The 15,350-nt window shown below is 40.6% G+C and overlaps 1 protein-coding gene across 3 annotated transcripts in view; it reads right to left on the bottom strand.

Annotated features, from left to right (window-relative positions):
• chd9 (chromodomain helicase DNA binding protein 9) overlaps positions 1-15,350 on the bottom strand; it is a 250,190-nt gene that overhangs the window by 121,749 nt on the left and 113,091 nt on the right. For all 3 annotated transcript variants that reach the window (XM_060838133.1, XM_060838131.1, XM_060838132.1), the window contains exon 3: positions 1,397-1,740. In XM_060838133.1, coding sequence (XP_060694116.1) covers positions 1,397-1,740 — 344 coding nt within the window. The remainder of the gene's footprint in view (positions 1-1,396; positions 1,741-15,350) is intronic.

Genomic DNA, 15,350 nt, shown 5'->3' with positions numbered 1-15,350 from the left:
AGGGAAAAAAAACTCTATTTATCCGATCCATGCCCCTCATGATTTTATAAATCTCTATAAGGTCGCCCCTCAGCCTCCAACGTTCCAGGGAAAACAGCCCTAGCCTATTCAACCTCTCCCTATAGCTCAAATCCTCCAACCCTGGCAACATCCTTGTACATCTTTTCTGAACCTTTCAAGTTTCACAACATCTTTCCGATAGGAAGGAGATCAGCATTGCCTGCAATATTCCAACAGCGGTCCTCTACAGCCGCAACATGAGCTCCCAACTCCTGTATTCAATACTCTGACCAATAAAGGAAAGCATGCCAAACACCTTCTTCACTATCTTATCTACCTGTGACTCCACTTTCAGGGAGCTATGAACCTGCACTCCAAGGTCTCTTTGTTCAGCACACTCCCTTGGACTTTGGCATTAAGTGTACAAATCCTGCTAAGATTTGTTTTCCCAAAATGCAGCAGCTCGTATTTATCTAAATTAAACTCCATCTGCCACTTCTCAGCCCATTGGCCCATCTGATCAAGATCCTGTTGTAATCTGAGGTAACCTTCTTCGCTGTCCACTACACCTCCAATTTTGGTGTCATCTGCAAACTTACTAACTATACCTCTTATGCTCACATCCAAAGCATTTATATAAATGATGAAAAGTAGTGCACCCAGCACTGATCTACTGGTCACAGCCTCCAGTCTGAAAAGCAACCCTCCACCACCACCTTCTGTCTTCCACTTTTGTATCCAAATGGCTTCCTTGGATGTAAATCTATAGCAAAAAACTAGCCACTGGAGCAGCTGGTGAGAGTAGCCTTTCACTGGGGTGGCAGGCAAATGATCTGATGATGTGGTTAAGGTACATTGTTTTGGCATAGTAATGCAAAATTTTCTTTGCTATTTACAATTCTGTACTTGACCTTTGAAGTTGATCCTGGGTGTCAAAAGCATTTTACGTTCCTTGCTATTAATGCCCTTAATTTTGATAATTGAAAAAATTTAGCAGAAATTGCAGCAGAAAAATAAAAAATCTTTAAAAAGAAATTGGAAAAATACTTGGAAGGAAAAGTTTGCAGGACTATGAAACTAAACAGAGTTTTCAAAAGAATCTGTACCAACACAATGGGGTTGAGTGGTCTCCTTATATCATTATATGATACTTTACAATGCACATAACCACTTGAAAGCACAGGTTCAGCATTTGGGCTTGAAAATCCTGTGTTATTTTAAATGACATTACAGGTTATAGAAAACCACCAAACAAGGCAATAGTGAAAATATAGTATTTCACCATTTCTATTTTGTAACATCATATCAACTTTCAAAATATTTGCACAACTGAAAAGTTAATGCTTAAAGACATGAACTTAACTAGTTTTGTACTTTTGAGAGAGGATCAACTTACTTTATTTTTGTTCTATCCTTTGGTTTAGAACATAAACCAGTTCTAGATTTTTTTGACTCTTTATCTTTTTGTTTCGTTTTGCACTTGTTAGATTTCCTTTCCTCCTTTCGAGCAGACCCAGTGGATAAACAGGTTGGGTTTACCACTCGGGGAATATTCTGTTCCCCACGTGCCTTTGCCTTCGCAATTGCTTCCGATATGATGCGATTAGCTTTTTCTTGCTTGTTCTGCATTTCCTTCTTTTTTAGTTGTTTGCTTCCAGTCATCAGCTGTGCATTCTGTAATTTGACAATTTGTGTTGTTTGTGGACGAGAACTATCAACGGTGGTCTGAGAGGAAGGGGGCTGAAAATAAAATGCAGATATGAGTCAGAACAATATCGAACAAAACTGTTACTGGAAAGTAAAATATGTACTCAAATGGAAATTAAATTGAGATTGAAAACAGGGGAAAGATAAAATATACAGATTTCAAAAAATAACAGTACTGTTTATCCCTTTTCTAGATACAAGGTCAACAGAACAAAAGGTATGTGTCATTAAAATTATTAAACTTAATGATCAGTTTTACAAAGAATTTTCAACATCTGTAGGAGTACAAATACACAGCTAAATACAGGAGGACTATCACTACTCAAGCATATCAATAAACATTTCCCAAGTCTATTAAAGTGAATCCAAGGGGAAGCGATAGCCTAATAGTATTACTGCTAGACTGTCAATCCAGAAACTCATCTAACCTTCCAGGAACCTGGATTTGAATTCTGCCATGGCAGATGGTGGAATTAAAATTCAATTAAAAATATCCGGAATTAAGAATCTACTGATTACCATAAAAACCATTGTCAATTGCTGGAAATATCCATCTGGCTCACTAATGCCTAACAACGAAGGAAGTCTGCCATCCTCTGGCTTACATACGACTCTCAGCTGCCCTCTGAAATGGCCTAGCAAGCCACTCAGCTGTATCAGTTGCTACGAAGTCTCAAGAAATGAAACCAGAGAGACTGGTTTAAAGGGATAAAATCTATTTATGTTTGAAAAAGAATGGGCTTATCAGTGATAGGCAACATGGTTTTGTGCGGAGGAGATCATGCCTTACCAACTTAGAGTTCTTTGAGGAAGTGACCAAGTTGATAGATGAAGGAAGGACTGTAGATGTCATATACATTGACTTTAGTAAGGTGTTTGATAAAGTTCCCCATGGTAAACTAATAGAGAAAGTGAAGTCACAAGGTGTGCAGGGTATTCTAGCGAGGTGGATAAAGAACTGGTTGAGCAACAGGATACAGAGGGTAGTAGTTGAAGCGAGTTTCTCGAAATGGAGAAAGGTGACCAGTGGTGTTCCACAGGGAACAGTGCTGGGGCCACTGCTGTTTGTGATATACATAAATGATCTGGAAGAGGGCATTGGTGGTCTGATCAGTAAATTTGCAGATGACAAAGATTTGTGGAGTAGCAGAAAGCATGGGGGACGGTCAAAGAATACAGGAGAATATAGATAGACTGGAGAGATTTTTTAAGATTAGATTAGATTACCTACAGTGTGGAAATGGGCCCTTCGGCCCAACAAGTCCCACCAAAGAGCAACCCATCCAGACCCATTCCCTACATTGACCCCTGACTAATGCGCCGAACACTACAGGCAATTTAGCATGGCCAATTCACCTGGCCTACACATCTTTGGATTGTGGGAGGAAACTGGTGCACCCGGAGGAATCCCATGCAGACACGGAGCGAATGTGCAAACTCCACAAAGACAGTTGCCCGAGACGGGAATTGAACCAGAGGTCCTGATGCTGAGGCAGCAGTGCTAACCACTGAGCCACCATGCTACCCCGAGTTGGGTGGAGAAGTGGCAGATGGAGTTCAATCCGGGCAAATATGAGGTGATGCATTTTGGGAAGTCTAGTTCTAGACCGAACTATATTGCAAATGGAGGAGCCTTGGGAAAAATTGATGAGCAGAGAGATCTGGGAGTTCAGGTCCATTGTAGCCTGAAGGTGGCTACACAGGTGGATGGAGTGGTCAAGAAGGCATATAGTATACTAGCCTTCATCGGATGGGGTATTGACCATAAGAGCTGGCAGATCATGTTAAAATTGTATAAGACATTGGCTTGGCCCCATTTAGAATACTGTGTACAGTTCTGGTCACCACATTACCAAAAGGACCTGGACGCTTTGGAGAGGGTGCGGAGAAGACTTAGGAGGGTGCTGTGCTAGCTATGATGAGAGGTTGAGTAGGTTAGGATTGTTTTCAGTAGAAAAAAGGAGATCATGGGGGGACCTGATTGAGGTCTACAAAGTCATCAAAGGTGTAGACAGTGTGGATAGAGATAAGTTTTTTCCCAGGATGAGGGATTCAATAACAAGAGGTCACACGTTCAGGGTGAGAGGTGAAAAGTTTAAGGGGGAATACACACGGAAAGTACATTACATAGAGATTGATAGGTGCCTGGAATGCGTTGCTAGCAGAGGTGGTAGAGGCAGGCATGGTAGATTGATTTAATGTGCATCTGGATAGATACATGAGTCGGTGGGGAGCAGAGGGATCCAGATCCTTAGGAAATGGTTGATAGGTTTAGACAGTGGATTTAGATCAGCACAGGCTTGGAGAGTTGAAGGGCCTGTTTCTATGTTTTAGACCATTTGCGTCAACACAGACACCAAGAAAGACAACCGCACAGACAGCCCTGCCCTAGTCAGGGAAAGGTTGGGCATAGTTATACTCTCAGAATCACACCTAACACACAATGTCCCAGAAACCAACATCATCATCCTTGGGTATATCCTGTTCTATTTGCAGGACAGATCCAGCAAAGTTGGCCGTGGTGGTATATAGTTGGGAGGGAGTTGCCTGGGACTGCTCAACATGGACTCCAGAGCACGAGGCTTTGGGTTAAAAACGAGCAAGCAAACCGCCTGCTAACTACCACAAACTGTCCTCCCTCAGCTGAATCAGTCCTCCATACTGAGTGGCACTCGGAGGAAACACAGAGTGGTAAGGGCACAAAACATACTCTGGGTGAGGGATTTCAATCCACCACCATGAGTGACTTGGCAGCAGGACAACTGATCGAGCTGATCAGGTGTGTGGCAGGTGGTGAGGGAACCAACACAAAGAAACATACTTGGCTTCATCCTGAGCAATCTGCCAACTGCATATGCATCTATCCATGACAGTATGGGTAATAATGACTATCACATAGTCCTTGAGAAGTAGTAGTCCTACTGTCATATTGAGAATACCCTCCATTGTGCTGGGTGGTAATGTGCTAAATTTGACAGACTTTGAACAGATCTAACAACTCAAACCTAGGCACCCATGAAGCACTGTGGGTCATCAACAGCAGAATTGTATTCCAGCACAATCAGCTATCTCTTGACTTTGCATATTCCACACTCAATCATTACCATCAAGCCAAGGGATCAACCCTGGATCCAATGGAGAGTGCAGGAAAACATGCCAGGAGCAGCCCAAGGCACACCTGAAGATGAGGTATCAACCTAGTGAAGCCAGCAAACAGGACTACTCACGTGCAATACAGCATAAGTGGCAACTGACAGACAGAGCCAAGCAATCTCTCAACCAATGGATCAGACCGAAACACAGCAGTCCTGTCATATCCAATCATGAATGGTGGAGGACAATCAAACAACTTACCGAGGCAGGTGACTTCACAAAAATCCTTGTTCCCTATGATGGAAAAGCTCAACTCATCAGTGCAAAAGAAAAGGCTGAAGCAGTTGTAGCAAGCTTCAGCCAGAAGTACCAAGCAGATGATCCATCACAACCTCCTCCAGTAGTCCCCAGCATCACAGGTAACAGTCTTCAGGCAATTCAACTCACTGCGCGTGATACCAAGAAATGGTTGCATGCACTGGATATACAAAGGGTATAGGCCCTGACAATATTTTGACAATAGTACTGCAAACTTGTACTCCAGAACTTGCTGCTTGTATAGCTAAGCTGTTCCAGTATAGAGGAACCTTGATTATCTGAACAAATGGGCAGGCACTATTTTGTTCAGATAATCGATTTTACCTAAAACAAGGGAAGCCATACGGATCTAACCCTGTGCTCTACTGGAGAATATGTTTAAATCTATAATTTTAATGAGTCTGCCATCTAAAACTAATCTTTGCAGTCTGCAAATTACAGGTTAAAATGAGAAGGAGTTGCCATCACATATATAATGTATCTCAAGTCCCAGCATTAAACAAGGTCCCAAACAGCTTCTATGATCACAAGAGCATTTGTCAGTTTCCGGGAGCTCAGTCTTGCGATAGAAAGCCAAAAGCACCACCTTGTGTATGCATTTATGTTCTTGGCCTTTTTTAAAAATCAACACCCTGGTAAAGTGACAGGAATACTGTAAAACACTTACTTTTGCAAAGGGCTGTGCAATGAACCTTACCTAAAAAAGTATCCAGTCACTGATGCTTGAGCTGCTTGTGTTTTTGTTTTGCCAGCGTTTTCACATATGTTCTTCAGTACAGATAAGTCGAATACACGTAACTCTTCGAAGAAACGCTTTTGAGGGACCTTGAAATCTGCTTTAGATAATCCGAAATTCGGATAATCGAGGTTTGGATAATCGAGGATCCTCTGTAGTCATGACACTTAGCATCTACCCTACACAGTGGAAAATGCCCAGGTGTGTAATGTAAACACAAAAAGCAGGACAAATCCAAGCCAGCCAATTTCTGCCCTATTGGTCTTCTCTTGAACATCAGTAAAGTGATAGAAGATGTTATCAACAATGCTATCAAGCAGCATCTGCTCAGTATTAATCTGCTCAGTGATGCCCCGTGTGGGATCCACTCAGCTCCTGATCTCATTACAACCTTAGTTCAAAGATGGACAAAAGAGCCAAATTTCTGAAGCGAGGTGAGAATGACTGCCCTGCACATCAATGATGCTTTCAGTCAAACATTGCAACAAGGAGTCCTAGCAAAACAAGGAATCAATGAATAAGCAGGGAGTGAACTTGCTGCTGGTTAGAATCATACCTGGCACATAGGAAGATAGTTGTGGGTGTGGAGTCAATCATTTCAGCTGCAGGAGTTCCTCAGGGTAATGTGCTCAGCCCAACCACTTCCAGTTGCTTCATCAATGACCTTCCCTCCATCATTAGGGCAGAAGTTGAGTTTCTGGTCAAAGGTCATTCCCAGGATATTGATAGAGTGGGATTCAGTGACAGTAACACATGAATGTCAAGGAATAGTGGCTACAAGAGCAGGTCAGAACCTAGGAATACTGCAGTGAGTAACTCGGCTCCTGACCTCCTGAAACCTTTTCACCATCTACAAGGCACAGTATAGGTTAGGTAGGATTCGGTCGGCGCAACATCGAGGGCCGAAGGGCCTGTACTGCGCTGTATCCTTCTATGTTCTATGTTCTATCAGGAGTGCTTTGGAATACACCCTATTTGTCTACATGGATGCAACTTCAACAACACTGAAGAAGCTTATGCCATCCAGCTCAAACCAGCCTACTTGCCTGGCATTGCATCCACAGGTGCACAGTAGCAGCAGTGTGCACCTATCTACAGGATATATGGCAGAAATTTAACAATGATCTTTAGACAGTATCTTCAAATGCGTGACCACGTTCATTGACAAAGACAGGAGCAGAAGATACATAGGGTCACCAACACCTTTGAGCTCCTTGCTCCCTCGCCCCCACCCCCCCCAGACTACTCACCATCCTGACTGAGAAATACACTGCTGTCCCTTCATTGTCACTGGGTCAAAATCCTGGAATGCCCTCCCGAAGGGTATTGTGGGTCAACCTCCAGCACATGGATTGCAACAGTTAAGACAGCAACTCACCATCACATTCTCCAGGGCAACTATGGATGGGCAATAAATGCTGGCCAGCCAACAACAATCCCACAACACACCCACCTTTATTTTGTAAGTCCACATGTATGGCTCTAGAACCTTGCGCATGCTCTATCAATAGGTTTGCCTGGTGTCAGCAGATATTGCCGTCAATAATAGACTCCAAGGCTCTGGAGATCAGAAACATGGATGCAGCTTCAGTGCTCGAGTAAAGCCGAGCTGCTTCCTGAAAATTTGGCAGCACATTTCTCATTTTATTGTAGCACGTGTGTTGAAAAACCACGACAGACTACACTGTAAATAGCTTTTTTGCTCCAGAAAGCAGTACATAATCCAGACAACCTGCTACAATCAAAAGTACATAGTTTTTGGGCTTAGATACAATGAGGGTTTTTTAATGCGATCTATAACCTGCCATTATTATATATTCCTCACAGTTGCCTTTTTCTATGTTAGGAGTCATTATCATAACAGGGAGCAAGCAAAAGAAGTCATTATGACTTCCACCAATGCTGTACCGTGAACAACGGGCAGGTGGTGTACTGGGGCAAGAAGTTTCCAACAGTTTTCCCACTTGTGAGCTGGAATATTATACCAGCCAAATGCAATCACAATGAGTAGATGAATTGGAAGAACATTGAAGGATAGAATTGAAACTGCCTCTGAAATGCACTGCTATTCTTATGTCAATTATTAGGCTCAGTAAAAATACAAACAACCACTGAATCCAAAATTGATGTCTAAAAAGAAAAATCAGTGACCCCTTAAGTAAACACTGCAAGTCATTTAGACACCTTCTATTTGGGCAAAGTTCCAAGTACAGAATGCAAATTTAGTGAAACAACTCAAATCTATGCAGATTTTTAAAACCTACATTGGTCATTGCATACCATAATAAGGGAATATTTCCTCTATTTGTTACTTTCAGTGAAAAAGAGGAGTGCTTTACACATGTACTTATACATTTTGTTAAAAAGAAAATTTTCCCAACATAGCAAACATTTAATGCATCCGTGATGATTAAAATTCAGTGCTTTTAAGCTGGCTAAACCTGTTTAAGTCTGCTACAAAATCGTAAACACACCAATTTATATTTTTCAACTCAATTTTTTTCTCGGGAGACCATTACAGGTAGACAGTACAACTAAACAACCTGTCATTTTTGCTTGCACAGTTACAGCAAAAACAAGATTGAGAAAAAAAGGCAAAATTGATGCCAGCTGTTCAGTGAATCTTTGAAACAGGACTGTACACAATGACGATTTTCTAGTATACTCCTAAATTAGTAGAACAAAGGCCCTAAGAACTAGACATAAATAAATAACAAATGTGCTTTATTTCTGCATTAATATTGCAGATCAGTTTAAATACAAGTCAAGATATTAACCTTGCACCCATCAGCATTCTAATATGTTGCACAGTACATGCATTTATACAGAAGCTAAACAGAATCTATGTTTAAATAAAGTGATTAATCTTCCAGCATAATTAATAATTTTTATTTACCATTTTTTTTATTTGCCAACAAGCAAAAACAATGGCTTTATTCACAGAACACGCACTAGCTAATTATACTACTGTACCAATTTTGAAATATGCTTAGGATACCACAACTACCCACTGCACCTTTCCAGGAATTTGAACAGCTTCACATTTAATACAGCAATAAGATTTATCTTAGCATGTCCGTTTCTCACCCATAAATGAGCTGCTGACTACAGCAAAGTAAATTGCCACCAGGCATTCCCAAACAGATTTTCAGGCCAATGCCAGTGTGCTCCACTGGATAATATTTCTGCACATGCTTCATCAGCCTAACAGCAGCACTGCAGCACTGGTAGGCACAGGCAATCAAACAGCTCCTCTGAAACATTGTGAGCAAATGCCACCTTTAGGCCTAAGCTAACAAATAACAAGGCTAAAGAAAGCTCTAATAGCTAAGATGGCGGTGCATTGCAACTCAGTCACCAACCAGTAGAAAAGAAGGTTATGCAATCCCATTAGCCTTTAGTCCAAACCCCTCCTCCCACTTATCCAGTCTTTCACTTACCCTTCCTCTAGACCTCCGCACAGTAGCCATTTTGTCATTCAACAAAGGCTAGCCCTCCGCTTTTTCACCTCCAGCTCTGCTCGTGAGGAAGGTATTCAATGATAACTGCTAAATGGCCTATTTGGTGTGCTGCATTAAAGATACACATTTCTCTTCACAAAAACACATCACGATTTTTATCAGCGTTTATCCTCCTTGTTAATCAATACTGCCACACATTATCACTGCACATCCAGAAAAGGTACTATGACACAAGATTCTGTTTGTATACAAGAACTGCTGAATGTCTAATTAAATAGAGGTTTGCAAATCTCGTCTCCAATAAAGCTAAGTAAAATTATGCACCAAAGCATGAAAATGCATCAGCATGAATAGAAATGTCGTTCAATAACAGCAGAGATTGCTCACTTGGTCCAGCAGATGGTGCTGCCTATTGTCACTCTGCTGGGTTTTAATGTTACTTGCTCACCATCCCCCAGAACTCTTTGTGTCTGCACCTCCTGTTCCTTTTTATCGTAATGGCCAAATCTTTTTCTGTAAGCACGTGTCTGTTTTAATTTTTATAACGACAATAAGGTAATTTTATATTGAGACAAATTATACTTTGAAGGATACAAGATCTTAATAAAGCTGATCCACAGAAAAGGGAAACAAAATTAATTGCAATCCTTTCTTTGTTCTTCTCATTAAATTTAAATAGGGTCAAAACAGACAACAAAATAACAGAAATTCTCATTTCACGTAAATGAAATATACTGTACTTAAGTGCTAGATTTTTTAAAAAATGTATGTTTTCTGACAATGTATTCATTATTATATTTTTAGTGTAATAAGGTGCTGTTTAACATTTTAACTTTGTTTAACAACTTCAAATACAAAGTTTTGTTCATAGGGTTGATATTCAACAAGATAAGCTACTATTATTATGGCAAACCATAATAATATCACAACATGTTTAATGTCATTTTAAAACAGTTACTGCTAATTTAAGTAAACTCAATGACAGTTTAGAGGATTACAAAGGACAGACAGGTTACACTTGTGTCTTAGTTTTCAAATCTGTTAAGGTGCAACTTACTTTCATAGTTAGACTACATAAACCAGAATTGTTAGAATTCTCCACTTATGAACTACACAGCAGAAAGGTATCAAGTTCAATGTCCAGTCTGCAACAAGTTGACCACTACAATTGGGGAGAAAGTGAGGTCTGCAGATGCTGGAGATCAGAGCTGAAAATGTGTTGCTGGAAAAGCGCAGCAGGTCAGGCAGCATCCAAGGAACAGGAGATTTGACGTTTCGGGCATAAGCCCTTCTTCAGGAATGGCCAGGTTAGGATTTGAAAGAAGGGGAAGAAGAAAATTCAATTTTCACTGTCCACAGAGATACTCTAATTGCAAATTAGTGTGTATAAACAAAGGAAGGGGTCACATTTTGATGGATGACCTCTAGCACTCAATGTCAACATTAACCCCCAAATTATGGTCACAAGCAGGAGGGCAAAAGCAGATAGCAAATCACGTGCACGGAAATGTAAATTAGCACGATGGGTGGCATCTCCTGGAGAGAGGCAGTGTGCAGAAAGCAATCTTTAGGATTTCACTCGACAGACCAACAGCTAGCATAGTTTACAACATGAAGCCACATAAATGCATCTTTTTGAAACGAAATAGCTTTCTAATCTCATAACGGATGGCACCTTAAGTGACCGACAAAAGCTATGCTCCAAAAAACATTAATCACAAAAAGTGAGGAATCCTTCAAATTTGACATTTGGAGGATTTTTTTTTAAAAATGTGAGTTTTAGTGTAATGATCAAGTTGTAAGCAACTCAGTGAAATGTGAATCATTTCGCTCAATATCAGGAGACTAGGATTGGTTCATGCTGTCTTCACTGAAAGCCTCAAACATTAGGACCCTGTTGATTAAACTTTTACCAAAAGCAAACACATTTAAACAATTCATTAATGTATGTCCTCTCCATTTGGCAGACTTTACACTATGCAAGCTAAAAGCAAAATGTAGCTGATGCTGATGATCAAAAATAAAAACAAAGTGCTGGAAAAACTCAGTAGGTCTGACAGCATCTGTCGAAAGAGAAACAGTTAACATATCAGGTCAAATTTGGCTTTTTTTGGGTACTGATTTCTTACCCAAAAAATACTAGAATACAGACTGTCCAAGAACCTGGTGAGTTCCTCAAGCCCTTTTCTTTTATTACCTTGCCAGCGAAGTCTATAAAATAAAGTTTATTCAAAATAATAATATAGGAGTAGGCACAGGCCATTCATGCCCCCAGCCTGTTCCACTATTCCAGATCATGGCTGACCATGTATCTCAATACTATATTCCCACATTATCCCCATACCCCTTAATGTCATTATTAACTAGAAATCTGCTAATGTGTCTGGAGTACGTAATTCAAAAGACCCACCATCCCCAGTGAGGACATTCCTCCTCATCTCAGTCCTAGATGGCTTACCCTTTATCATGAGGCAATAACCACTAGTTATAGACCACACAGCCAGGAGAGAGATCCTTTCTGCAGCTTCTTTGTGTAGCCCTTAAGAAGTTTAAAAGTTTCTGGGATCACCTTACAAACTCAAAAGAATATAGGCTCAGTCTCTCTAATCTTGCTTCATAGCGCAGTCCTATCATCCCAGGAATCAGTCTGGTGAACCTCAATAACAAGGATCTTTCCTTAGGCAAGGGGACCAGAACTATACTCCAGTATTTTTAAAATAAAACTGAAGCAACAATTTTTTACACCTGTACTCAAATCTTCTTCTGATAAGGGTTAATTTTTTTTTCCCCATGCCAAATTGTTTTCTGCATTTTCATGCTAACTTTGGTGACTCATGGGCAAAGACAGCTAGGTCACTTTGGAGGAATGGTGAGCAGACTGACAAAAGTATGTTAAAGGTTGAGTGCAAGATGAAGACACAGTGTGCGAATGTGAGAGAGCACACAAGCAAGAGACAGAGCATACAAGAGGTGACTGAGCAAGAAAGAAAGGGCAGGCAACAAAAATCGACAATATGCTGCTTATATTTTAAGAGATATTTCTACAACTGGAGGTTCGTTCACAGGCACTGAAAATCAGGGATATGTGAGGTGTCATAATTGGAGATTTGTAGGACTGGAAGTTGTTACAGAAACAGGGAGAGGAACGGATATGCAGCAATTAAAAACGATCATATCTGTTGTCTAAGGTGAGCTGCTGTCAGATCATTCATATAAGAAAGTGAACATGATGTTCTCGATGGTTGACGAAACAGATGAATAGAACCTAAAGGGAGGTGATGGCCTAGTGAATCACTAGACTGATAATCCAGAGACTGGGAGAAAGTGAGGACTCCAGTTCCAGAAAGGGCAGAGTAGGATGAGTGGGCTAGTGTGCAGCTTATTTTGTGGATGAATAGTCTTTGTCATTCGCAGCAAGGTGTCATTTAAAATGTCAAGAACGTTATTGATTATTGATTTTTTTTCAGGATAGATATCCAACAAGTGAATTTGTTGCCTGTAACCTTTGTCACAGAAGGATTTTATAATCATTCGTGTATGAGGACATCACTGGTTAGGCCAGCATTTATTGCGCATCTCCAGTTGCTCAGTTAAGAGTCAACCACATTGCTGTAGATCTGGAGACACATTTAAGCCAAAACAAGCAAGGATGGATGCATAAACCCTTCATCAGGACTGTTTGGTGATGGTGGTGGTTTGGGGGGGGAAGAGAAGGATGGGGAGATAAATAGGAAGGTGGGGGTGGGGAAGGTGGCTGGGAAATCAATCAGTTGATGCAGGTAGGGTGACTATGATAGGTTGGTGGGAAGGGTGGAGCGGATAGGTGGGAAGGAAAATGGACAGATGGGACAGGTCAAGAGGGCAGAGCCAAGTTGGAGAATTGGATCTAGGATGGGGGATTTGGAAACTAGTAGTGAAGTTAACTTTGATGCCGTGTGGTTGAAGAGTCCCAAGGCAGAAGATGAGGCATTCTTCCTCCAGTCAAGGGCCTCCTCCACTGCAAAATCCAAGCCACCAGATGACTGGAGGAAGAACACCTCATCTTCCTCCTTGGGAGCCCTTCAACCACGCAACATATAGTTGATTTCACTAGTTTCCAAATCCACATCACCTTATACCAGATCCAACTTAGCACTGCCCTCTTGACCTGTCCCACTTGTCCATCTTCCTTCCAACCTATCACAATACCCCACAACTGCATCCATCTGTTGCCTTCCCAGCGACCTTCCCTCCAACCCTCACCCTCCTACTTATCTCTCAGTCCCCGTCTCCGCTCCCCCCACATTCCTGATGAAGGGCTTATGCCTGAAATGTCGTCTCTACTCCTCTTTGGATGCTGCTTGATCTGCTGCACTTTTCTAGCACCACACGTTTTGGCTGTTAATCCAGAGACCCAAATAATGCTAGAGTCCCACCATGATGGCAAAATTTGAATTCAATAAAAATCTGGAACTAAAAGAGTCTAATGATGACCATGAATCCATTATCGATTGTCAGAAAAACTCATGTTTCCTTCAGGGAAGGAAACTACCTTCCTTACTTGTTTTGGTTAAATGTGTCTCCAGATCTATAACAATGCGGTTGACTCTTAACTGGGCAATTAGAGATGGGCAATTAATGCTGGCCTAGCCAGTGATGCCCTCATCACACAAATGATTACAAAATGTTTCTGTGACAAAAGGTTACAGGCATCAAATTCACTTGTTTGATATCTCTCCTGAAAAAAAACAATGGTTACATTTGAAACCAAATACTGAGTAGTTATTGTTTTGAATTTCAGCTTTTGAAGTAAAAGCAATTCCTAGGATTAGTCACATACGAATTGGGATGAGAAGGAAACTTTAATCAATTGAAAGAAAATTCCCAAAATTGAATTTAAATGAACATTTTTTGGAAAATTAGAGAAATTTTCCCACTGCAAACATAACATTTTTATCCAGTGTATAGATAGTAGTTCCTACTTGGACACAAAGAACCATTTTCGTAATTGCTTGAGGTCAATCTAAATGTAGATGTATATTTAATGCTTTTGATGTGATGTGGACCTTAAAATTGCTAAAATTACCTATTCTCTCAGCCAGTCTTTAATGTACTGACAGTTCACACTCCCATTGGTCCATACGGATTGGCAAGTTTGTTAATCACTACACTTTTACAACTTTGTTAAATTAGTACATATTTTGGTGGATCAAGGACCACCTAGACTTATACATCAAAACGTTAATTTAAAGTCATATTATATGTAACAATTTTTACAGAATATATATTCAGAGTTTGGAAGTGCAAACATCAAAGTCTCAATTGCACAAAAAAACCCAATGAATAACTGAAAAGACTAATCACCATCTTACACAGTGAAATCCTTCAAAAACACTATTTTAATTGTATCAATATCTTTGCAATATAATAAGCCGTGACTTGCTATTCTTTATATTTTGGGGTTGAGAAGTGTGTCAGAACAAGCAGCTCAGAATTCATATTTGTCTCACGTGTATAACTCTCCTTGAGTGGCATGCAGTCATATGTGCATACATAAAACATACATGCACGAACAGTACATCAAGACTGCACTAACACAGGACCATAGCCACTGTAGGAAATTGCCTGTAAGATATCAAAGATGATGTTCTCATTTATCGGTTTACTCAACTGGATGGAACTAATTTTCAGCCAGCTATTTCCAAGGAGGAGAAAAGTGCAATAGCAAAGGATAATTTTACAAAAGTTAAGTCCTCTCATGCTGCTTGCATTTGTCCTAGCAGCTAGTTAGGATCAGCAGGATCTCCCTCAAACTACATTTTGCAAAAGAAAATTTCATGCTTGGCCATTGAAATGCTAAGTTTATTGGAAGAATTGTGGACACAAATATTCCATGATGTAAGACAAATATACTTCTCCTTGATTGAATTCAACCAGTCCCTCAGACGATCGACCTCAAATGCAGCACCATGAAAAGGAACATAAGAACAGAGGCGCCCAATTCCTCCATTCAATTAGATTATGGCTAGTTTGCACCGCAACTCAATTCATTTTCA

Source organism: Hemiscyllium ocellatum, chromosome 17, assembly GCF_020745735.1.
Source record: "Hemiscyllium ocellatum isolate sHemOce1 chromosome 17, sHemOce1.pat.X.cur, whole genome shotgun sequence".
Classification (NCBI taxonomy): Eukaryota; Metazoa; Chordata; class Chondrichthyes; order Orectolobiformes; family Hemiscylliidae; genus Hemiscyllium; species Hemiscyllium ocellatum.
This window is presented reverse-complemented; position numbering and strand designations above follow the sequence as displayed.